The sequence below is a fragment of the Mesoplodon densirostris genome, chromosome 2 (genome assembly GCF_025265405.1).
Source record: "Mesoplodon densirostris isolate mMesDen1 chromosome 2, mMesDen1 primary haplotype, whole genome shotgun sequence".
Classification (NCBI taxonomy): domain Eukaryota; kingdom Metazoa; phylum Chordata; class Mammalia; order Artiodactyla; family Ziphiidae; genus Mesoplodon; species Mesoplodon densirostris.
In genome coordinates this window covers 4,546,650-4,571,051 of record NC_082662.1, presented here as the reverse complement: position 1 = coordinate 4,571,051, position 24,402 = coordinate 4,546,650, and the positions used below count along the sequence as shown (strand labels likewise).

Genomic DNA, 24,402 nt, shown 5'->3' with positions numbered 1-24,402 from the left:
TAGTCAGGGAAATGAAGCTTTGGATGCTACCACTAAGCATGGTCCGCGAACCGAGTGGCTGGGTGAGGAAGGCAGCTCGGCCACCCCCTGCCAGGCTGGAGTGGAAGCATCAGCACCCAGATACCACCTCCTGGGCCTTCCAGGAGCCCTGGCATGCAGGAGACTGTCCCGCATTTCAGAAGAGAAGCCCAGGAATCCTGGTCACCAGTCTAGCTCTTAAAAAAGGATGCTCGGGGATTCACCAGGAGGGACAGGGCAGAGTATGATGGGTTACTGGCCTTGACCCTATAGCCAGGCCCTGGGCTGAAGCTAGCTTGGGAGAACAAGAGAAAGCAGCCAGGAGTGGAAGAGTGACTCAGGATAGATGTGGGGCAGGAAGAAGGCTGGCCAGCAACCCTGCCTCCTTGAAGCTAATTCTACTTCTCTGAGCTTCCCTCTAGCACCACCAGCTCATCAGAAACAGCAGCCACCAGAGCTGGGAGGCCTTCCCTACTGGGTGGAAGGCAGGGCCAGAGAGGGAAGGGGACTTGCCCCAGGGTCACACAGCCCAGTCCTGCTCTGGCAGGACCTAAAGCAACTCCAAGCCTCCCCTTAGGGTCAAGTCCTCATTGGGGTGGGGCTGCAGAAAGATCAAAGAGGAGAAGAGGAAGCACCAGGGCAGTGGCAGCTGCCCGGGGCGGTGGGGGGGGGGAGGAGGGGGTCTTGGTTTCCCTCCCCCTTCAGGGCTAGCGCCGCCCCCCACCCCTCAACCCGCCCCTACTCACTGCCAGTAGACGAGGAGGAGCGACGCTGCCCGCAGCCAGGGCCAGAGCCCTCGAAGGGCAGAGGAGGAGCGGGCGGCGGCGAGCTCAGGGCCTCGGGCAGGGGCGGCGGCGGCGGGGGCGGCGGGGGCAGCTCCCTGGACGTCTTGGGGTCCGCGCCGCAGCCGTTGTGCACGTGGTTCCCGGGGAGCAGCGCCGCCTGCGGGGGAGCGGAGGGGCCAGCGAGTGAGACGCGGGCGGCCCGGCCGGGTCCCGGGCGGCCGGCGGGTGCGGGCTGGCGTGCACGCACCTCCTCGCTGTGCGCCATGCCCGGGCGCGCGGCCAGCGGCTCCCCGGGGTAGCGGCCCAGCTGGCGGTAGTAGTCCCCCGTGCTGGGCTGCTTGCTGAAGGCGCGGGGCTTGCGGCTGGAGTCCTGCCTCCGCAGCCCGTTGCGGCCGTCGCGGGAGCTCAGCTGCGGGAAGACAGCGGGCGGAGTGAGCTTCGGACACTTGTCCCTTCCGCCTCCCACATCCCTCTCCCCGCCCTCCCCAGCTCTTAACCTTCGGGGGCTCGTGGCCAGCCGCGGTCCCAGACCCTCCTGTTCTCAGAGCGGGGATGGGGCGAGGGTTCTGCGGGCCTCGGTGAAAGGGCACTCTCGGCCGGCCCCACAGGGAGGGGTTCTGGGCGCGGGCCAAGGGGCGCAGGGGCCCCCACTGTGGCTAGAAGGGGCGGGCCGAGGGGCGGGGTGACCCAGCCCAAACGCCAGGGGGAGCTGGAGAAGGGGTAGCTCCCAGCTGAGGCAGCGCGAAGGCCTCAGCCGTCCCCCACGCCCGGCGACCAGACGGTCCCACGCGAAACCAAGGCTTCGCGCAACCCTCTCTTGCGGGAGTTCCGCCCCGAGGAAGTCCACTGCTTGCCCAGGGCCCTCAGCCGCCCGGCCCCGGCCTGGGGCTGCTCCTACCTGCGACCGTGCCGGTGGCCCCCGCTGTGCACCTGGCAGCGGGGGCGGCATGGACTCGACACCTGCGCTACCTGATCCTTCCTCTCAGGTTACAGCCCAGCCCGCCCGCCCGCCCGCGCCTATGAGCGCCTGAGAGCTCTGTCGGCCTGACATCACCCAGGGCCTGCCAATCCCGGGCCGAAACCCCCAGCAGTCGGGAATGCCACGGGGGCGCCCACTGCTCCGCCAACACCTGGCTGCTGCGCCGCGCCTACCCCGCAGGCCAGATGTGGCCCCGCCCCCCTGCGCCTCTCTCCCTCCGTCCTGGGCTGAGCACCCCAGGCTTCATCCCCCCACTCACCCCCTCCATCCGCCAGAGACAGAATTTGGGCCTCACCACGGGGCAGCGGAGCCCCCCACGTCTGGCCCCCCGGGTTCCGGGTCACGCCCCCGCCCTTTCCCTCCCGCATCTGGAAACCATCGCCGGCTGCGTAAGGGACACCGACACCCGCGCCCAAGCCTCGGGTTTCAGGGGCGGCAGGCCGGGCTCGGGTGACAGCGCAGGCAGCCCACTCCGTCGCATCTGCCCCCCACTAAGCCCAGCCCGGGAAGAAAGACAGGAGGCGCAAGGGCCAAAGGCCAAGTCACCTGGCAGGGGCTGTCCCCTGCCCCGCCCCCAGTCCGAGCGTCCCCACGGTGGCCCCGGACCCTCCAAGCCCCACCCGGCCGGGCTCACGTTGCAAGGAAACGCGACACCGCGGGATTTGTTTTCTGGGCCAGCCTGCCCCCTCGGCGCCCCCTGCAGCCCCGAGGCGCGGACGCCGCGACCCTGATCCTGCCCGCGGCCCGGAAAAAGCCAGGGAGTGGGGGGGGGGCCGCGGGGCACACAAAGGGCCCTTGTGGAGCGGCCCAGCGCCTGCCGCCGGGCACGCACACAACGGGAGAGGCACGGGACCTCGCAGTCCTGGTGTTCTGGCTCAGGGGAGGGGCCGCAGGCCGGGCCGCCTGTCCTGCGGCTTGGGTTAGGGCCCACACGCCTGGCCTGCAAAGTCCGCTGGCCCTAGGCCCCCTGCAGGCCTCTCCTGGGCCGCCTTCACCTTCTGGAGATGAAAGAGGAACCCAGTGAGAGCCTGGTCTGAGGCAGCAAGAAGACTTGCAGTGGAGCTGTGTCCTCCCCTTCCCCCAGCCGGTGGCCCTGCGATGTGGGTCACCTGTGGGAACTGTTTACTGAGCTTGGCCCTGGAGCAGCTCGCCTTGCGCTCGAGAGAGAACTACAAGGTCAGGGTTCCCACAGGACCCTAGGGGGCTCTATCCGCTGTCCCACACTCAGCCGCCTGGGGCCTCAGACCAGCCTCCCTCTGTCCTCTTGGCCGGAACCCCAGGGCTCCCTCTGGGCCTCCTTGCCCAGGACTCTCAGGGCTGTGCAGAGCAGCCCTCTTGCCCTGTCCCCTGCTCCAGAGCCTCAGCCAGGACCCTACAGGCCCTGCATCCGGGCACCCCACACTCAAAGTGCCCGCACCGGATTCGGCCCCTTCTTACAAGCTTGCTTCTCCCCAGGGCTCCCATCTCAGGACTGGCTTGTCTACCCACCCGGGAGCTGAAGCCCCAAACCGGGGAGCCAGCCTCCATGTTGCCCCCGCGTCCAGCCCCCAATGCTGAGAGGGTGCTGAGCCCTGCGGGTGCTCCCTCCCCTTGCCTCCACCCTCCTCCTCCCAGCCCTCACCTTCACACTGCCTGCATCTCCCACCTGGAAGACACTCCCTTGGGACCCTTTCTCCACCTGAGCCCGGAGCTGGGCACGTGTACGCCTGTGGAGAGGCAGTCTGCACGTATTCTCTGCCGATTCCATGAGCTCCCTGCCACTCTGTGCAAGAGGTGGTGAGGACCCAGCTCCCGGAGAGGCATGGCTATCTGGGTATATGTTCCTTCCCCCCGCCCTGCCCCCCAACTCCCCAAACGGTGCTGGCTTTGTCTTCCTCATTTCTCTGTCCCCAGTGCTCAGTCCTGAGCCGCCATGGGGCTGACCGGAAGCTTTGACTCCTGAACAGGCCATTGGACCGGGGACCACCTCCCCCCGCCCCCACCGCCCGCCCTGTACCCACGAGCCGGGCCACTTGTTGGCCTCTGCTGCCCCCCTATCAGCCCACTCCCGGGGCCGGAGGGCAGGCAGGTTGGGGAGGGTTCACTACCTCCTTCTTGAAGGCCTCGGTCTCCACATGGCGGAGTTTGTTCTTCGTCTGTGTGTAGATGTCAGCTGCTTGTAGCCCCGCGGGGGGCTTGGGAGCTGGGTAGCCCGGCGGGGGTGGGGGCAGCCGGGTGCCTGGGGGTGAGAGCGGTGGAGGGAAGCTGGCTGGTGGCGGTGGTGCTTTGGGTCTCTCCATCCGGCTCCGGGGCAGGCCCGGGTCTGGGCTCAGCATGTCCATGTAGCTCTGTATGTCGGCAGCTCTCGTGCTGGGAAGCCCTGGGACAGAGGGAAGGCTGGGTTTGGGAGTTTGCAAAGAGGCTGCCCCCAGGCCCAAGACCCCCTCCTGCCCGGAAACGACCTGCCACGGGAGTAGGCAGGCTCCGGGTGCAGCCTGACACAGCCCCACTGTGGGCCCCGCAGGGCCGGGCCCACCCTCACCCTGGCCCTGCCCACCTGCAGCCCTGCACTCGCTGGGGAAAGGCCTGTGCTCAGGTTTGAGGGGAACTGGCAGGGGGCTGCGGGCTCCAAGACAGGGCTGCGGAGCACAGCCACCTGGAGGGTGGAAGGGTGGCTCCTCGGGGCAGATGTGGCCGGGCAGGCGGCGTGAGTACAGACGGCCACACTGCATCTTTGCAGGGGGCCCCAGCAGCTCTGCAGGCCACCACCTGGCGGCGTAAAGCAGGCATCGCAGGTGGACAGACACCTAAGCTCAGGGCGGGGTCAGCATGTGTGAACACGTGTGCCTGGCTTCTGCCTGAGTGTGCATTCGTGTATGTCTGTGAATGTGTGTACGTGCTTCTTTGTACTTATGAATGTGTTTGCATTGGTCTGTGGACCTGGGGTGCGTGAGTGCACACATGTAGCGTAGGTGTCTGTATGGTTCTGTACGTGTGGTTGTGCATTCATACCTGTATGCTGTGTGTACACGTGTAGGTGTGCACTCTTGAGTGTGGGTAGGTGTGTGTAATGTCTGGGGAACATTTTGTGTATGTGTGAGGATACTGAATTGCATGTGGGCTGCCTGCGGCTTTTGTTGGTGGGAGGGTACCTGTGGATGTACAGGCATGTCTGTGATGGACACCCACAAGCGTGTCACCTGTCCTCACCAGAACCAGCCCTCCTGGTGACCTGGGCAGCCTCCAGTGTCAGCTGCGGGCAGAGTGGGCCCAGGGATGGTCCTCAGGGCGCAGTGGTCTGGCTCCAGTTTGCTCTCCCTCCCCCCTCTTCCCAGGCCCACTCACCAGGCGGGGGGCGCCGGCCCTTGATGCTGGAGTGGCTGGAGGGGCAGGACTCGTAGTTGGAGAGGGTGCTGGTGGGCGAGCTGAGGTCAAAGTTCGGTGGCTGGACCGACATGGTGGTGTTGGGTGAGGACATGCCCGAGTCAGGCTGCTTGGTCTCCAGGTCAGCGGATGGGTCCCGTGACAGCACACGGTGCTCCACGCTCTATGCGGGAGAGGGGGCTATGAGGGCAACCCCGCTCCAAAGACCAGCACACCCTGGGCCAGGGTCCTGCTCGGGCACACCCTCGCTGTGTGACCTCGGTCAAGCCACTTCCCTTTCTGGGCTCCCTTCCCCATCATCTCTCAGGTTCTTCCCAGGCTAAGATTCAAACCTAGCCCCCCAGCGGCAGGACCACGGATTCCTGGGAAACTCCCAGCCCTGGCCGGTCTCTGCTCAGGGGGGTTGAGAGGCTAACAGAAGAGAGAGAGGACGCTGGGCCGGACCCCAAGCGAGGGCGGCCACAGCACCAGCCTTACTCCTTTCTCATCAATGGGCAGAGGGTCAGGCTCCAGCGTGGCGAGGAGGCGCAGGCGCTGCTGCAGCGGGTGGGAACACTTGCAGCAGCTGGGGGTAGCGGAGGGGTGCACGGCACCTGCAACTTGCAGGAAAGACTGATCTCCCGACCTGGCCAGCAACCACCCTGTCTCTCCTTGCCGGACTGGGGCAAATCCCAACACGAGCCTAGCCCCTGTCTCCTGATGGGGCCTTTGGGGAAAGGATGGGGCCTGGGGTGGCCCAGCTGAGCTGGGGGGGGGCAACCTGAGCTCAGCCATCCCCCACCACTGCCTCTCCCCTGCCCACAGGCCTGACCCTCCCTCCTGGGAGCGGGCTGGGGTGGGGGCCATGCTTACGTTGCCCATGCTGGCCCTGCTGCCGGCAAGGCTGCTGCTCGCTTGCTTGCTGCCTCCTGCCCAGGCCGGCTCCTCCCTGCCTGAGAAGTGTCACAGGTCCCCCAGGAACGGGAAGCAGGCCTGGCACCAGGTAACGGCTCAGCGGCCACGCTCATTGGCCCCGTCATTAGGGGCTCTGCGGGAGTGTTTGCCTTTTCTGGGCCACTATCCTCCATGGCTTGGATCTGTCGCTGCCGCAGCTGGGCCCGCCTTGTGAGGGGGCCAGGTCCTCCACACTCCACCCAGTTCGGGGGAGCCAGGCCCTGCTGCCTAACCCCTGAGCCAAGGGGAGCCATAGGAGCTGGGCTTGCGGGGGGCACCCTGAACGTGCTCTTTCCTTGGCTGGCTGCAGTGGGTACTTGCCCAGCCCTGACAGAGGTTAGGGGCAAAGGCATTGCAGCCTGGGGGGATGGCTTCAAATTTCATCTCCTCCACTTACTAGCTACATGACGTTTCCACCACTTGTCCTTTCTGTCTGTACCTGAGTTTCTTCATCTGTAAATGGGTATAACAGTACTGCCTGCCCCATTGTGTTATAACAAAGATTTTAAAAGTTAGTGAGGCGCCAGGGCATGGTAGCCAGTAAATGCCGTATGTGTCAACTGTTAGTATTAATTCACCGTAAAGATGAACTGAGATTACATCGTAAAGCACTAGGCAGGGTACCTTACTGGGGTCAGAATTCAAGGAATGGTGCTTGTTTGCTCATTGCCTGCAGCTAAAGCCTCCATCAGGGGGCGCCAGAGCTCTGTGGACCACTACTCTCTCCGGATGGCCCTTTCTCGGGGGGGAGTTCTTCCCTGGGACCAGATGCCATCTCTGACCCCTGGGCCTTGCTGTGCTCTGGAGTCCCCAGAACCAGGGTGCCCCCATAGGCTCGACGACAGGGCAGACAATGCTCTGGGCACGGGGTCATTGGCCTTCTCTCCTCCAGCCTCATTCCACAGCCCCTCTCGTGGCCAGGCTGCCCCCCTTCTGAAGATGCCTGTGAAGCCAGCCCTCTTTCCTCCCTCCTGCGCCAAAGCAGATGTTGCACCAGAGGAGCCAGAGCCCAGGACTGGGAGCCACCCACATCTGCGCTCAAGTCCCAGTGGGTTCCTTCATGGCTTTGTAACCATAATAAAATAATTTGAAAAGACTAACGCAGGTTTTCAATTATGAAGTAGCCACGCAGTGAGCAAACATACAGAGTAGTGGTGAAGAGAGGTAGCTCCAGGCCCGGACACCAGGGTTCCACCATTTAATGATTGGGTGATTGGGTCTCCCCAAGACTCAGTTTACTCACCTGTGAAATGGGGATACGAGCGCTCCCTACCTCAGAGCGTGGTGGTGAGAGTTGAATGAGCTAATTAATACCTGTGGGCAGGTGAATGCACTTTACTGTTCCCACTGGTGTGTAAGGGTCGTTGTTTCTCCGAGCCTTGGTTCTCATCAGGACGAGGCTGGTCCTCCTTCCCTCGATATTTCTGCCCACACACCCTCACTCCCCAATGGTCAGTGGTTCTGGCCTGAGAGGTCATGTGGGGTAGTGGTATAGGGCACTTACTCGTGTGACCCCGGGCAAAGGGCTTCACTTCCCTGAACCTCAGCTTCCTCCGTGGTAAAAAGGATAACAACACCTACCCCTGCGGGGAGGTGGGGGCAAGCTGTGGGGGGAATGCAGTAACTCGGGGGAGCAGCGCCCGGGGCGTACCAGGTTCTCCACGGTGCGCAGGTAGCGGGTGCAGTGGCTGTGGCCGTTGTAGTCCGCGAGGTCGGCGGCCGTGTACCCGTCGCGGTCGCGGACGTCCAGCTCCGCGCCGTTTACTACCAGGATCTGGCAGCACTGCAGGGGCGCGCAGTGAGGACCCCCGGCCGACAGCCAGGACCGCGGCGCCGGGGCAGCGCTGTGCTGAGAGCGCGGCGCCAGCAGAGGGCGCCCGCCCCTCCCGCGCTCGCCCGGCCTCCCAGCCACGCCCCCGGCCCGCCCTCACCTCCAGCTCCCCGTTCTCGGCGGCGTCATGCAGCGGGGTCCCGCCCCACAGGTCGGCCGAGATCTCGCCGCCGTGCAGCAGGAGCCAGCTGAGCACTTTGGCGTGACCGCGGCTCGCCGCGAAATGCATGGCCGTGGCGCCGTCCTTGTCCTGCTCCGACAGGCTCACGTCGGTGCAGCTCACCTGGGGGTGGGAGGGGACGGAGCACAGAGGGGCGGGGGCTGGGCGCCAGGCCCCTCTTGGCCCCGCCCCCGTCCCGTACAGGCCCCGCCTCTCCCGAGCCCCAACCCCGACCTGTGCCCGAGCTCACCAGCCACACGATGACCGGGCTGTGGCCCATCTGCGCCGCGGCGTGCAGCGGGGTCATGCCGTCGTGGGCGCTCAGGTGCGGGTCCGCGCCGCACTCCTGCACCAGGTACTGCGTCACCTCCAGGTGGCCCTCCTGGCACGCCAGGTACAGGGGCGTGGCACCGTTCTTGGTTTGGGCATTCACTCCCCTGCGGAAGACGCAGCACCCACCGTGGGCTCTCAGTGCCCGTCCCCCTCCAAAGCTTTCTTCACCCCTCGCCCGCTCCCGGGGAGCTCTGGAGGGCTGGGAGGGTGGGTTGGAGAAAAACCTAGTGGCTGGGCCCGGCTGCCCAACTCCCTCTGGACTCAGTCTTGTGCCAGCCTCCCTGGGTGGGGGGGCGGGGCCTCTGGCTTGCTCCCCACCTCCCCCCGGCAGCCTTCTTTCTGCAGTGCACATCTGACTGAGCTAGTCTCTGCCCTCAGTAAATAGCCCACCTTTTTACCAAGGTCTACAGGGATGTGGTGACCTGGCCTCCCCCTACCTTTTCAGCCACACTGACCCAGTCAGTGTGAGTCCTCACACCTGCTGTCGGACTTCTGTGCCTTTGATCATGTCCCCCTCTGTCTGGAATGCCCTTCCCGTCTCTCTTGGAAGACTCGGTACAGATCCCTCCTTCATGAGGCCTGCCCTGATTTCTCCAGCAGAACAGGCCTTTCCCACCTCTGTGCCTCATACGGCCCCTGGCTCACTCCATGGGCCACCTGTCATGCTCGATCATAACTTATTTTGGCCTCTGCCTCCCCCAGAAGACTGAATTCCCAGAAGGCAGAGTGGTGGTGTCACCAGATAAAACACAGGATGCCCCGTTACAATCTGAATTTCAGATAAAGAACAAATAATTGTCCAGTGTAAGTCTACCCCCACGGTGGCATGGGATGTGCATATACCACACGATCATTTGTTGTTTATCTGGAATTAAAATTCAGTGGAATATTCTGGTTGTGGTTGTCATCAGCCTGGCAACACGACAGGTGCCGCCGTCCGCTGAGCACCTCACCTCCCATGCGCTACGACACTAGCACGCATCCCCATTTTGCAGTGGGGCAATTGAGGCTCAGGGGCTGTGACTTGCCCAAGGTCACACAGCTGCTAAGTGGCATTTGAGCACAATCCGTCTGTGGGATGCAGGCCCGGACGCACAGCAGGAACGAAGGGAGCGAGGAGAGAGATTGGGGGAAGGGCCATTCCATGCCTTCAATCCCTCAGCCTTCCCTCGGGCCTAGCTTGCAGCTGTCACTGCCCCTCGTCCCTGCTCCCCAGCTCCCACAGAAGGGTCCTAACTGGGGAATCAGTCCCATGAAGTAGAGTGCTGCTGGGAAATAGGGAAGCTGTCCCTGCCACTGGCTTAGCCTCAGTTTTTCTGACTTCGCAATGGGTGTGGATGCCAGGGTGCAGTTACCAGTTCCAGACACTAGGTGGAGCCACAATCTAGGCCCAGGCAGAGGAGCTCGCAGCGGGTGTGGGACACAGCGGGTGCGGGGTGGGGAGTCGGAGCTGAGTCCCTCTGGGCTGGATCAGCCCTCTGGGCCCCAGGAAGCGCAGTTCTTCGTCCGACTTCATATCCTCCCACCCACCCGCCTCTCCCATCTATTTGCTCACGGCCTCGATCACACACTCCACCCCCACCATCCACGCCCTCCCTCCCTCATCTAAGTGCCAGCCGCGTGTACAGTAACGTGGGCACCAGGCCACCCACTCCTCCTCCATCTGCCCCCTCACCCACCCTCTTGTCGGCCACCCACGACTCGGCCCCTCGCTCTCACACACCCCTCGGACCCTCCCGTCTGACTTCTCCCTGTCCCTAAAACCCCATCCCTGTCCACTTGCCTGACCCCTGACCCCAGGCGGCTTGCAGCGCCCACCAGGCACGCGGCCCCAGCTCTCTCCGTCCTCCTGACGTGGGAACAGCCCCTCCTCAGGCACAGAGCTGCCACTTCGGGGCTGACACCGAGTCTGGGACGGTGCCCGGCTGCCTGCCACTACCCCACCCGTGTCGGGGGCGCAGTGGTGCGCTGAGCACAGCGCACAGCAGCAGACAGGGTCGCGCCCACACGCCGCACCTCAGGAACGCGCTGGCTCTCAGCCACCGGCCTCCACGCCCCGGTGCCAGCACTGCTCCCCTCCCACTTTCACAAGCTGGTGCGTCAGGAACGGCCCGTTTAATATTTCATGACCGACACTCGATGGCCTGAATTATTCACCCGGTAACCAAGGCACAGCGAGTGCTGGGGTCCTGGGGCTTGGAGACTGGAGGGGCCCCCGCCCAGGGCCCAGCGGGCTGCCTCGGGGGAGGCACGAAGCAGTGTACACAGCTCAGGGCGCCGGATCTGCCCGCAGCCCTGTTCTCCCGGTCCACCCCGCCTGGCTGGGATCCATGACCCACGGGTGCCCAGCCAGCCTGAGGAGGGCTCAGAAGGTCTGATAAGCTGGCAAAGAGCAGGAACTGAGCAGGAGGGGGAAGTTGTGCTCACAGCCTCCTGCCAGCCCACTGGCTGACAACCCCAGCTGGCATCCCTGGTACGGAGTGAGCGCTCAGTAACCCATACGGGAGTCACAGACCCCAGCCTGGGAGACCCCAGAATATGGGGCAGATTCACTGATGAGCCGGGGTGGGAAAGGGGGTCCTGGTCTTGTTCCTTTCTTCTGTGTCACCTGGAGGCAAGAAGAATGGGCACCCTCATACGCACTGGGGTAAACTCCAAAAATATGGAGGAGGGACTTGCTTGGCGGTCCAGTGGTTAAGACTCCACGCTTCCAATGCAGGGAGTGCAGGTTCAAACCCTGGCTGGGGAACTAAGATCCCATATGCTGTGCAGAGCGTCCAAAAGATAAAAAACATATATATATATACATATATATGGATGAGCACAGGAACAAGGTAAATTGGTGAATTTCGTCCTTTTTTTTTTCTTTTTTTTTGGCGGCGCTTGTGGGATCCTCGTTCCCAGACCAGGGATTGAACCCGGGCCCTGGCTGTGAAAGCGCCAAGTCCTAACCACTGGACCGCCAGGCAATTCCCAACACTAGTCTTTAAATTAATGAATTTAGATGGAGAGAGACTGAATTTACATAGTAGTAGAGATGACGGTAACGGATAACAGTGACAGTGGGTACCATCTACCGAACAAACGGCTCTGTGCCAAGCACTGGGACGCGCGAAGTACACATGGTCTCTATCTAGTCCTCCTAAAGACCTTACCCGGTAGGTGTCAGCATCGTTCCCCTTTTACAGATGAGGAAACTGAGGCACAGAGGGCTAGGATCACTTGAGAGGCAGAGGGGGACTCGGTGTGAGAAGGACCTGGCGTGTGTGCCACCCGCAAGTGGTGTCTTGCCTCCCATCTCTGTTCACAAAGCTGTCCACGAGTGGGGATAAGGATCGTCACTGAGACATGCTTGCAGAGCCCTCAGCAAGGCCTGGTGCCGTCGCTGTATTTTAGGATCCCTCCTCCCTGTGCCTCTGTGGGAGCACTGCTGACCTGGGGTGTCCAGGCCCCAACGAGCACGGGTCAGGCCGGGCAGCATTTCTGCTGCAGAGAGTGGCTGCCTAGAGCAGAGGGATGGGGTCTCGGGAGACCTCTGGCCTCAGGACCCGCCCGGCTCCAACCCATCGAGTTCTAGCCATAGTGGCGCCATGGGTGACCGGTCCAGCCCCAGCCCCTGCCCTTGGCCCTGGCCTCCACCCAGCACCCCAACTCTGTGGCTCACTGTGCAGGGCCCCGGGGCGTTCTCTAGCCCCCCCCCAGCCTCAGTTTCCACATATGGCAAATGGGCATCACAACTGTTGCCTCTCCAAGCCTCTTGTGAGAGACAGAAGAGGAATCTTTGAAAATTGCAAAGTTCCTCCCAGGGAAGGCAGGGCTTGGCTTCCTGGTACCGCTGCCACAGCCTGACCCGCCAGCCCCCTCACCCGTCCCTTGGGCCTCAACACCGTCACCTCCACGCTACCGGCCTCGACTGACGTGGCCACGCGCTAACAGGCGCCCCTGACCCCACCGAACACCTGCTCCTCTTGGCTGCGGACAAGCACATACCGGGCCTTCTCAGCCTCCCTTGATGGGCCCTCGACCCTTGCCCAATCTGCAAATGTTGGGGTGCCCCAAGACCTCCTTTCTAAACACACTCTGCCCCTGGTGAGGTCATCTACTTCCCAGGGTTAAAGGTCACCTGTTCCCAATGCTGCTCATCCCCCCAGCTTGGACCTGGAGTCCATGCGGCCCCTGCATCAGCTCACAGTTCACTCATCCATCTGTGCATTGATCAGCTTCTTGAATTTTACTTGCCTTTTTTTTTTTCAATTAAAAAAACTTTCTAGGGCTTCCCAGGTGGTGCAGTGGTTGAGAGTCCGCCTGCCGATGCAGGGGACACAGGTTCGTGCCCCGGTCTGGGAAGATCCCGCATACCGCGGAGCGGCTGGGCCCGTGAGCCATGGCCGCTGAACCTGCGCGTCCAGAGCCTGTGCTCCGCAGCGGGAGAGGCCACAGCAGTGAGAGGCCCGCGTATGGCAAAAAAAAACCAACAAAAAAACCCACCTTTCTGGCCATGACACGCAGCTTTCGGGGTCTTAGTTCCCCGACCTGCGCCCTTGGCAGTGAAAGCAAGGAGTCCTAACCACTGGCCTGCCAGGGAAATTCCCCTTTACCGGCCTTTACGTGGAGCAAATCTCTCCACACTCTCCCTCAAACTACCTTCCCCCCTTACTGTCCCCGTTTCAGTAAAGGACACCAGGCCACCCTCCCCTGAGTCCAAGCTCTAGGAGTCTTTGGCAACACTTGACCCTTGAGTTCTTTACAAGTCTGAGTCTCCCCAGCAACCATCACATAATGATACTTTTCTTCCTCTTGGGAACAAAGATGATATAGACAAACTGTAACTATTAAGCAAGTCACCCTGATGACACAAAAGAAACATGGAATGTTCGTAAACGTTTGATAGAAATCTCCGTCCAAGATTGGTGCCACCTTACCGTGACCGTTGCCACTAGGAACAAGGAATGATCTGCCCACAGAAGCAGACTCCGGTCAGAGAACAGCATTTCCAGTGGCCCTCCCCACTGGCAGTCATTTCTGCCCCAAGGGAGGTCTGGTAGGGGATGATCTCCACAAGGATTAGATCTGGCTGGGAGGTGAGTCCGCTCTGAACAAAGACTCCGAGCCTTTGGCGGTTCTACCTCTCTTATCCTCTAATCACGCCTCCTGACTTATTTGAAATGAACCCAAATGAGGCCTGGCCCAGTGAAGCAATGCAGCCCTGATTTGAGGAAGATTCTAGAACAGCCAGCTTTACACCCAATCAATCAGCAAGGGGCTTCCCTGGTGGCACAGTGGTTGAGAGTCCGCCTGCCGATGCAGGGGACACGGGTTCGTGCCCTGGTCCGGGAGGATCCCACATGCCGCGGCGCGGCTGGGCCCGTGAGCCATGGCTGCTGAGCCTGCGCGTCCAGAGCCTGTGCTCCACAACGGGAGAGGCCATGATGGTGAGAGGCCCGCGTACCGCAAAAAAAAAAAAAAAAAATCCATCAGCAAGCCTGGAATATCCCCAGAAGCCTTCACTGGTCTGCAATTCTCCCAGCCTTCCAGGCCCTCCTGGCTCGCGATGAAGCCAAGCAGGATGCCCCCTCAGGCCTCTGCCCTGGCCAGTTCCACCTGCAACGCTCCCAGGCCAGGTCTTGGCACGGCTGGTCCTCTCCCATTCAGCTCTCACCTCCTCAGTGGGGCCTCCCTGGACCCCCTCAATTTAAAGAAACCCCCCAACCACTTCCTACGAACACCCCGTTTCACCTCATAGCACTTGTCCCTCTTGAATTGCCTTGGCACTTTTTTCATGCATTCCAGGGACACATATCACGAGGCTGCCACACACCAGGGCGGGGCAGAGCTTGAAAACAGTGGAGACCTGCCCTCTCAAGCTTGGTTCCACCAGGGCTGCCGGACACACCCTGACACACTGGGAAATAAGCAAGAACGTCTCTGCGTGTACACGTGCTCTTGACCTGGCTCCTTCTTTGCCCCTGGGAGCCCCCCAAGTTGGCTCCATGAAGTCGCGAGGACTCACTACATCCCTAACGCTAGCGGGGCCGGGCACTTAGGGTACATGTGGATGCTAGTTGTTGAGTGGATCAATGTGGGAGTGAGCGAGATGGGCAGCCAGGCCCGGAGCTCTGTGATGCCTCCTTGCACGTGGCCTCAGCTGGTCCGTTTGCCAGATGGGCCCTGGGAGGTCCAGAAGGGAGTTCCGTCTGAGGTCACAGGCAGTGAGCTGCTTGCAGGGCCGGACAAGACCCAGGGATGCCAGACTCCTCAGTCCTTCAGTGAGTATTTACTGAGTGTCAGGCAGTGGGCATTCAGGATGTGGGAGGAGAAGAGATGCTCTCATCGCCCGGGGAGAGACGGTAAGAGGATGTGCTGAGATGCACAGAAAGTAATGCCAGGTAACGAGGAGGGTGCGGGGGAAATAAGGCGGGAGAGGAAGCCTGGGGGGGAGGGCGTGTGTCTTCTTGGGGCGGGTGCTGATCTGAAGGAGGCCTGGGGCCAGCCTTACTGAGGAGCCGAGATGGAGCAGAGACTTGAAGGGGAGGGGGGAGCGGCTGTGGGCTCTTTGGGGAAGAGAGTGAGGCAGTGGGAATGGCCTGTACAAAGGCCAAAGGTCGGAGGGCGGGAGCAGCAAGGAAGCCCAGGAGGTAGAGTAGAGGACGTGGAGGTCAGGTGTGGGGGTGCTAGAGCGAGGAGGGCCTCTGGGCTGCTGTAAGGAAGCAGCTTTCCCTGTCCGGGAGGAGCCTGGGGCCGGTCCGGGGATCTGACTTGCGGTCTCCAAGGTGGGCACAGCCGGACAGGAAGCGGGCAGGGGGAGGGCAGAGAGGCCAGCAGGGGCCCCAGTGACATGACAGGCTTGGACCAGGAGTTACCGGTGGAGGTGAAGGCTGTCCCCACTGAGAGGGGCTTCTCGTGACTCCACCAGGCCCCTCCTTTCTCAGAGCCTCCACCTGCGTCAGGGTCCCCAGTGTGCCAGTGTGGCTCCCCCCAGGCCCTGCTGCCCAGGGGACCTCAGCAAACACCAACAAGTGCCCGGCAGAGAAGGCCAGCCCCAGGCCCAGGCCTTCTAAGGGGGAGCTGAGCCATAGGCCTGGGGCTCCCTAACAGGTGAGCAGCTAAGGTTTCCTGTTCAAGGCAGGGGCTGCCTGAACCCTTCCAGCTGGACGGGGCCCCAGGAGCAGCCAGGCTCCACGAAGCTTGGCACTAAGGAAGGAAAGGGGGCCACCCAGGTGAACCTGAAAAGGCCCTCAGAGGTGAGCGCCTGGCCCAGGAATGGGAGACAGACCCAGGGAGGAGGTGCAGTTTGGCCAAGGCCACACAGGGAGCTGGTGGGACCCCGGGTGGTCAGTTAGCCTCTCGGAGACACCATTTCGGTATCTGCAGCACCATGAAGCAGGGACCTTTGTCTGTCTGGTTCACCGATGTATCCCTGACACTTGGAATATTGCCTGGCCCAGAGCAGGTGCTCAAGAAACATTAGTTGGATGAGTCAATCTGTAAAATGGGCTGATTAGAGCTACTGCCTAGGAGCAGGTGAGGCTCAGACTACTGCTTGGTGTCAGAGCCCTAGGAGGCATTCAGCAGGTGGGAGCTGGTCCGAAACCTTTGCGCAGACTGGTTTCCCAGCTCTCTATGACTGGTAGACCACGGTGGGGCCCCAGGAGGAAGGAAAGGCCTGGAGCCCTGCCCCCATCCCTCCAGCCTCCGTGCTCAGGCCTAAGGGTCCCAGATGAGCCCAGGGCTCCCCTCTGGTTACTGAGGTCCCCAGCAAGCACATGGTTGAAGCATGAGATGGTTCCTGGGCCCCAGGACCCTGCTGGCAGGACGGTCGGGAGCTCTGAGGGCTACCTGCTCCTTGTCCCTTCTGAGCCCCAAATGGGGACGTGGGCTCGTGGCTGTGCTCCACCAGCCACTAGCGCTCCTGGCCAGGAGGGCTGACCCTCCTGACTCTACCTCCCTCAGACCCAGGGCCTGAAACAGCCCCAGCCCAGCTCCTGTCAGCCCCCGTGCCTCTAGCGGAAGGACTCTTTTCCCCAGGGGGCTCAGAGGGAGGGTCCCATGGGGCAGCAGCCCCTGAGGTCACGGTGGCAATTCTTCTGCCTCTGGGAGGGCTTGCCCAGTGGACTGGGAGAGACTGGAGGAGGGGTGGGTGGGTACAGGCCATTCCTGCAGTCCTTTCTAATTCCCCAAGGTGCAGCCCAGCATTAGCTGGGCCCTCCCCCGAGGCCGCCCAGCCCTCCTGCCCCTCTGTAGCTTGTCATGGCCGTGGTTCATGGCTGCCCACAGCCTCCCGGGCAGGATCGGGTTTCCCACCGGTAGGAGCTCTCCCTCCATCACCTGCCGCCAGGGAGAGCTGAGCCCTTGTGAATAATTCACAGTGTTTCACAGCAGGCCAGGGAGGCTCAGGAGAGCTTTAGAGGCAATGGCGGCCTCTAAAGCTAGGCTGCCTGGGTCCCCTGATTGCACCCTGCGGCCTGGGGCAGCCTGCACCTCTGCCCCTCCCCAGCTGCCAGCCCTGGGGTCCCCAGCCTTGGGGGGCAGGAGTCTCTACCTCCGAGTTAGGGTGTGGGCACTGGCTCCCAAAGCCCCCCGCCAGCAGGCCCTACCTCAACTCCCAGCACCCCCTCCTGCCTGAGCCCAGCCTGGCAATCACACAAAAGTGCCTCCTTATCAGCCAGGTCACGTGTCGTCACTGTGGGAATGGAGCCCCAGGCCTCTGTCCGCTTCCCTGAGATTCACGGGGGGCTGGTGGCTCATCAGCCCAGGCCATCTGGCCACAGAGTCGGCGCCAGGGCCCAATCACGGCCAGCACCACAGCCTGGCCTGGGAGCACCAGGGTGCCCCGGACCCTGAGCCTTCGAGGGTGTCCCCAGCACAGCCAGAGCCTTCCTAAGGCTGGAACCCCAGCCCATGGAGGCTCATCCTAGGCCCCCGACTTCTCAGGGAGGAGGGGCTCAGGGGCCAGGCTGGGGCTTCACCCCTGCCCCCCACCAGCACTTCCCGGGGCAAGGCAGAGCCCCCTCAGTTCACACCGTTGGAGCTGAGTTGGCACGGCCGCCAGCCTGACTTCCTGGGGCCCATCATGCGTGATGGGGGAGGCTGGCGGGTGCGAGAGGATGACCACCGCCTGTCTCTCTCCTCTTAGGGCCTCAGTGTCCTCCGTGATAAGTGATAAGTGAGGGGGTGGTGTCAGAACCACCTGGGTGGGGGGTGGGGACATGCACAGGGGCAGCGCCCCAGCCCCTACCTGGGGAGTCTACGTCGAGTCTGCGACCAGACCCCCAGGGTGCTGATGGCTGCAGGTTGGGAGCCTGCACCCGAGGGTGTTTGGGGCCTCCTCCTTGAAATCCCACTGATTTTGGTGTGACCCAGACCTTAGCTTGTCCAGGAGCAGAGGGTGTGTGCCAGAGTGGTGCCCAGTGGCCTCTGGCAGGGATGGCTGTGAGGAGACCCCTGGCTGGTCTCCCATGAATCAAACCAGGGAACCCCTTGCTTAGCAAGAACGAGCCAGGCTCAGCTGTCCTGGTCCCGGCCTGGGGGCTTTCAGCTGCTCTGTATCCACACCAGCATGCCTGCACCCAAGGGGCTGCCAGACGCAGCCACCCTGCCAGCAGGCCACGGGACCAGGCTGGCCTCCTGCTGCTCCCTGGTGCCCAGTGGCCGGGCAGGCGCCCTTAGGAGTGGAGCCAGGGGTGAGGACAGACCCTCCCGCCTTGTGACTGCTCTCCTCCTGAGGCTGGGTCCTCTGTCTCCACTTATGTCCCAGGTACCCCCTTGAACTGACGAAGGTCACCAGTCAGAGCCCCGTTCTGTTGGGTCCCCAGGGCCACTGATGTCCCACTACCTCAGACAGGGTCTGGGTGGCTTTCCCCCAGGACCCCTGCCTCCCTCTGGGTGCACCTAAGATCTGGCTCCCTCCCTCCCCCAGTACCCCATCTCCATGACTCCCATGCTCTTCAGTGAACCCCATTCTTCTGCACACCCCACCCCACCCTGGGGCGTGCCCAGCCCACTGCTCAGCTACGTTCTCAGACCAGCCACTTGCCTGGCGAGGGCCGGGGAGGTTCGGGAGCCCCATTTCCCTGGGGAGTGGGAATGAGCTGCTGGCCACAGGAGAGGACAAGCGCCCTCTGACAGGCGGGGGCTGAGGGCCCAGGAGGCAGGGTGGGGGTCTGGCAGGGGGTGTCTCCCATCGCTGCTGGATAACTGACGTGGCTTCCCCTCTTTTTTTTTTTTTGGCGGTACGTGGGCCTCTCACTGCTGTGGCCTCTCCCGCTGAGGAGCACAGGCTCCGGACGCGCAGGCTCAGCGGCCATGGCTCATGGGCCCAGCTGCTCCGCGGCATGTGGGATCTTCCCGGACCGGGGCACGAACCCATGTCCCCTGCATCGGCAGGTGGACTCTCAACCACTGCGCCACCAGGGAAGCCCTCCCCCTCCTTCTTGACTGGGGGTCCAGGAGATGCTCTTCACCTCTACGCACCACTTAGGACAGTCTCGTAAATTAGCACAGGTCAGAGCCCGAGAGCCGCCTGCTGCAGGCTGTAAGCATCCTGGAGATAAGCAAGGGGTCTGCGTGCACAGCCGCTGCAGCTCAAGTGCAGCTCGTACTGGGGGAGTGTCTGCTTGCAGGGCTCTGGGGCATGTGTCCGTGGGCAGCCCACCAGGAGGGGAGAACTTTCAGCCTGGGTGGGAGCTGTCTCTGGCCAGGCCCCTGGCCACGGGGATGGCCCAGAAGCACTAATTCCCCTGGTGTGCTGGAGGGGCACGGCCGACTGCAGGCACCCCCCAGAGCCCTGGCCCGCCCCACCCAGAGGCCCCCTGAAGCGGAGGGTCCTTACTCAGGGTGGTGGCTGACGAGAAGCCTCAGGGAGGGGAAGTCTCCTTTGGCGGCGGCGTAGTGAACAGGCAGGGCGCCTGTGTCTGTGGCCACGGTGGGGTCCCCACCGCCATGACGCAGCAGCCAGTTCACCACCTCAGGGTGGCCGAAGCGGGCAGCCAGATGCAGGACTGTGGCACCAGAATTGTCTCTGTCCTGTGGGAGGAGAGCCCGTTAGTCCTAAGGCCTGGCCCTGCTCCCATCCCTCGCTCAGACCACGTCCTGCATCCCACCGGCCACTGGGGCAGTTCTGTCCTCGGGCACCTAACTGGCCCTCTTTGAAGCTCAGTCCATAGCGGCAGCACGGTGCCATCCGTGCTGGGCTTTCTGAGGCCTGCAGGGCACCCTGTCATCGCCCCAGCAGGAGCACCTGTCTGTCACCCAGGTGCTCAGGGGACACCTGAAGGAACCGCTGGGCCAGGAAGAGTGGGCTGTTGGGCCCTGCTGTCAGGGGCCGGGGGAGCAGCCCCTGCGCCCAACCCGTCTCCCCCCTCTCTTCCTCCCCAGGTCTCACAAGGGAAGAGGCCTCCGGGTTGACGCATCTCCAGTGACCCAGCCTCAGTGTAGAGAACTGCCCCACCGCCAGTGGACTCCCTGCTCCCAGCCCCGCCCCGAACAGGCTATGTCCTTGCCTCTGGCTACTGGTGGGCAGGGCCGGGGCAGTCAGCCAGTGGTGGTACGTGTGGGATAGAGGCAGCCCCCGGGAAGGGCTTGGGCAAGACCCCTCCCAGGCACCCCAAAGGGGCCGGGTCGATGGTTTAGGCCCAGAAGTGCTGAATGAGTCTTCCGTGAACATCCAGGTGTGTGTGTCTCTTGCGGGAGGGGGTTGGCAAATGCTGTTTATGTGACCTGCAGGCCAAGACGGACAGACACCCAGAAGGCTGGACTCAGAGGCTGGGAGTTTGGGAGAGTGGGCATCGGTTCTAGAACAGAATGAGCTCCCAGCACCAAGCACGTGGGGTGACAGAGAGGTGGGCAGGGAGCTGGGCAGGGGCATGGGGAAGGGGGTGGGGCAGCCGTGGAGGCGGGCACGGGTTACCGGGGTCACAGAAGGGAAGCTGCTCTGCACGCCCACCCCCGCCCCCACCCAGAGAGAGGGCACCACGGGAACAGGTGTGACCGAGGCAGGGGGTGCTGGAGAGACCCTGAGCTTAAGGAAGGTCAATCTCAGTAGCATGAGAACCTCTGAAGCTCCTCTAAGAAATGCAGGGAAAAGAAGGGACAGACGGAACGGGGCCCAGGGGCACGACGGGGAGGTCACAGTTAGGGTCTACGGGGTGGGGGGCCAATACACCGGCTGTTGGGCCAGAACAGAGGCAGGGAGGAAGAGGAGGCAGAGAAAACAGTCCCGAGGAAGCGGAGGACGATGCTGAGACTCCTGTGTGTGTGGAGTGCCTGGGGAAGACCAGAGACAGGTGCAGTCTGTCCTCCTGAGCCCAGGGGACAAGGCTGGCTAGAGGTGACCCAGACAGGCCCATAGTGAAGTATGCCCTGCGCCCCAGCGCTTGAGAAAGGCCCTCACTTCCCACTGGCCTTGGGGACTGTGGGTCTGAGGCTCCAGGGGGTCCTGATGGCTCTGGGCCTCTGGGTGAGGGTGGCAGTAAGGAGAGAATCACAGGCCTATGACCTGTCCCCAAGCTCCAACAGCTACGTAGGCCCCAGGAGCCTCACGTGCTATGGCCCGCACCCTAAAGCTGCTTATCTCCCTGAGCTGAGCAGGGCCCCGGATCTAGGTCATCCTCCCCCTACACACACACTTCGCCCCCAGCACCCAAGCCCGCTGGGGCAAGAGGGCGGGAGACTTGATAAGCTGGGCACAAGGCCGCCTGCTCCTTGTGCTGGGGAGGCTTCTGGCCAAGGCCGGACACTGGGATCGGGGAGGCATGCCACCTCCCAAAAGAGTGGGCAGGGACCATGTGCCAGGAACTCCTGATAACAGAGCTAGCCCGGAGATAAGGGGCCGGGCCATCTCCCAGGAAGGGTGGGATGGGAGGCCTGGCCATCCTGAGGCCCGGAGGTGGGGGGATGGGGTCTGGGCACCGCCAGGACACAGCCAGCCAGCTCAGAGTCGGCCCTCCTTCCTCTCCTCCTGTATCCAGTTGACACAGTGGTCCTTGTAAGTGGGAAATCAGTTCTGTTCCCCCCTCCACTGGCTTTGCCCTACAACCGCAGTATCGTGCAAATTCCTAACGCCAGCCTATGAGACCCTCTGGAACCTGGCCCTGCTGTTTTCTCCCTCCCTCACCCCACTGAAAACATGCTCGCCTCCCTGCCGTCCCTGCTACAGGACAAGATGTGTCCCCCTCAGGGCTTTGTACTTCCTGATCCTTGGGCTTGGAATTCTCTGGTCATCACCTGGCCACTTCCCTCCCATCAGCCAAGAGTCCCTTCAGAGGTCACTCCTCGGAGGGGCCTTCCCTGGCCACCTTGCCCACGCAGCTCCCGTCGCTGCCCACCACGTGGCCTAGCAGTACCTGGTGTTACCTGGTTTACCTTCTAGACTGTGTGTTTGCCGTTCATTGCCCCCATGGACTGGCAGCTCCCAGAGATCAGGAGCACACCTGAATCCCCGGGCCTAGAACCTGCTGGATGCTCTATGTCCAGCAGGATTGAGCAGGAGAGCTACACATGAGGGCCTGAGCTGCCTTCTCCAGCTCAGGAGAGGCCAGGTTGGCTAACACCAGCCTGGTGGCCATTGAATGAGACCCACTGGGGTCTCAGGACAGGAAGACTCGGGCTGGGCTGAAGAAGCTGGGAGGCCCCCCCATTACCAGCCTCCACCCTCCCCTCGCCTTAGGGACACATGCACCTCAGCCTGGGGTGGGCTGTAGGATTTTGTGCAAACCGCCCCCCACCCCCACCCCGGCCCCCTGCCACTTCCCAGACCTGATCCTGGAGGACATGGGCTTCTGACTCCAGACCCTTTGTCCCCCTCCCCTGCCCACTCTCCGGGACTCCCTGGATCACTGTGTTTCCCCCACCCCCCAGCTTAAATACTATCCCAGTTGAGTCCCATTCCATTCTGGTTTCCTATCGCCCAGATGCTCTTCTAGGCGGTGGCCAGGGCTTGCCAGGGCATCTGCCCAGGTACTCTCAACCCGGGGAGTCCACCCCGCCCCAAGCCCTCTGGAGGGAGCTCCCAAGCCCACCCCCCCCCTTAAAACCCGAGGGCTCCAGACCAGAACTCTCTCCTGGGGAGGAAGCCCCCCCGGGTGCCCCGTGCGCGGCACGGACTCACCTGCACTCCGCAGCCGCCCTGAGAGAGCAGCCACTTCAGGCAGCAGAGGTGGCCGGTGGCGGCGGCGTCGTGGGCCGGCGTGGCGCCGTTGCGCGCGCTGGCCGCGGCGGGCAGACAGGCCTCCTCCACCAGGAAGCGCAGACAGTGCAGCTTGCCGGCGCGGGCCGCGTGGTGCACTGGCAGCGCGTCCAGCGGGTCGCGCAGCGAGGGCCCCAGCAGGCGGGCGGCGTGCAGGGCCCTCAGCACGTCCAGGTCGCCCTGGCGCGCCGCCTGAAGCGTCTGCTCCAGGGCCATGGTGCCGCCCGCGGCGCCGCGACCCGGGCTCAGCGCGGCTCCCGGGGCGCCATGCGTCTGTCCTCGGGCACCGGGGGAGCCCGCGGCGCGACCGTCGGGGCCTGCGAGTGGGGAGGCGGAGCGGCTGCCGGCCCGGCTTCTGCCCGTGCTGCCTCGCCCGCTCCGCTCCGCCTCCGCCGAGCTCTGGGGCTGGGGGCCCCCGCGGCGCCCAGCCTAAGCCTCGGGCCCGCCCCCCGCGCCGCCTCCGCCCGGCCCCGCCCGCCGCGGTCCGAGTCCCCCGCCCGCCCGCCGCAGAAGCGCCGAGGGCCGGACTCCGGCGGTAGAGGCGGTGCGCCCAGGGACTTCTCTCCAAATTTACCTCCGGTCAAAAAGCAGACCCCAGGACTTCCCTTGGTGGTCCAGTGGTCAAGAATCCGCGCTCCCAATGCATGGGGCGCGGGTTCGATCCCTACTCGGAGAACTAAGATCCCACAGGCCGAGCCGTGCAGCCAAAATATTAAAAAAAAAAAAAAAAAAAAAGCAGACCCCGGTGATCAGAGCCGTCCAGGCACTGGGGGGCAGAGATCCCAGACGAACTGATTCATCCACCCAGTGCCGGTTCCTAGGCACTGGGGACACGAGCCAGCAAACGATGACCGCAGTTCCAGAGAGTGACAAGTGTGATCAGAGCAGGAAAACGAGGACTTAGTAAGTTATAGGGGCTACGTGGGCAGTCGGGGAAAGGGGAGGTGCGGTGGGCTGGGCTTTATTCAAAGGCGCGTACATAGGCGCATTCCAGGCATGGGAGACTTCGAGGGCAAAGGCCATGCGCTAGGAACAAGCCTAAGAAGTCCCTCAGGGGCTTTGGGGCTCTGGGTCTATGTCCTGGCAGGTGGCCATGGGTGCTGTGCCTTCAGCCCTCCTCGTTCCTCCAGACCCCCAAGAACTGCGCACATAGCCTCCCCGAGGCAGGGAGGGAGAGAAGGAGAAAAGGACAGTAATGCCTGGTGGGCTCTGGTTTCCGGATCTAGAGACCCTGGCCTCAGAGAGTGCCCAGAGCTGCCGCTGGCTGTCTGTCTGAGGTGGGGGAGTCAGTCGTGAGCTTGAGGGCCCGGGTCTGCCAAATGGAGAGAGACGGGAAAGCAAGGGCTGGGGGGGCAATGGGGAGGTGCACCAGAGCAGTTGCCCGGAGAGCAGGGCCAAGACCCCTCCCCAAGGGGGCAGGATGGCCCTGGGAGGGCAGCAGGCCAGGAGAGCACACGTGCGCCAAACCACCCTGCCTGCTTGGCCGGAAGCCCTTCGTGGGAGCTAGAGGGAGGCACAGCAGGCTGGACAGGAGGAAGAACTGCTAGAAGATGGGGGCTGTGTAGCTGTGGGAGCACAGTCAGCACATCGGCAACCTTGAAATATCCTGTGCCCTTCCTCCCCGCCCTCCCCGTCACCCCCCACCTCCCCACTGAAGCCCCATGAGGGCTCTGCACTGGGCTGTTTCACCCAGCGGATAGCGGGACAGGCACAGGATGGTGCTGGAAATGCCTTAGAGGGAAGCGGCTTCCAGGAACAGTGGGAATCCAAGTCCCTGGGACCAACACCAGGTGGCGCCACGTGCAATGGGCTCCAGCA

At 63.0% G+C, this 24,402-nt stretch overlaps 1 protein-coding gene across 3 annotated transcripts in view; it reads right to left on the bottom strand.

The window, feature by feature from the left end:
* The window catches only part of ESPN (espin), a 30,947-nt gene extending 8,147 nt beyond the window's left edge, over nucleotides 1-22,800 (bottom strand). For 2 of the 3 annotated variants that reach the window (XM_060079553.1, XM_060079554.1), the window contains exons 1-9: nucleotides 22,507-22,800; nucleotides 19,231-19,424; nucleotides 8,320-8,506; nucleotides 8,010-8,192; nucleotides 7,730-7,861; nucleotides 5,107-5,308; nucleotides 3,870-4,141; nucleotides 1,051-1,212; nucleotides 765-960 (exon numbers count right to left, since the gene is read on the bottom strand). In XM_060079553.1, the coding sequence (XP_059935536.1) occupies nucleotides 765-960; nucleotides 1,051-1,212; nucleotides 3,870-4,141; nucleotides 5,107-5,308; nucleotides 7,730-7,861; nucleotides 8,010-8,192; nucleotides 8,320-8,506; nucleotides 19,231-19,424; nucleotides 22,507-22,800 (1,822 nt within the window). Of the gene's footprint in view, nucleotides 1-764; nucleotides 1,213-3,869; nucleotides 4,142-5,106; nucleotides 5,309-7,729; nucleotides 7,862-8,009; nucleotides 8,193-8,319; nucleotides 8,507-19,230; nucleotides 19,425-22,506 lie in introns of all 3 variants that reach the window. The other variant, XM_060079552.1, reaches the window with a different exon arrangement.
* Nucleotides 22,801-24,402: the final 1,602 nt, after the last annotated feature.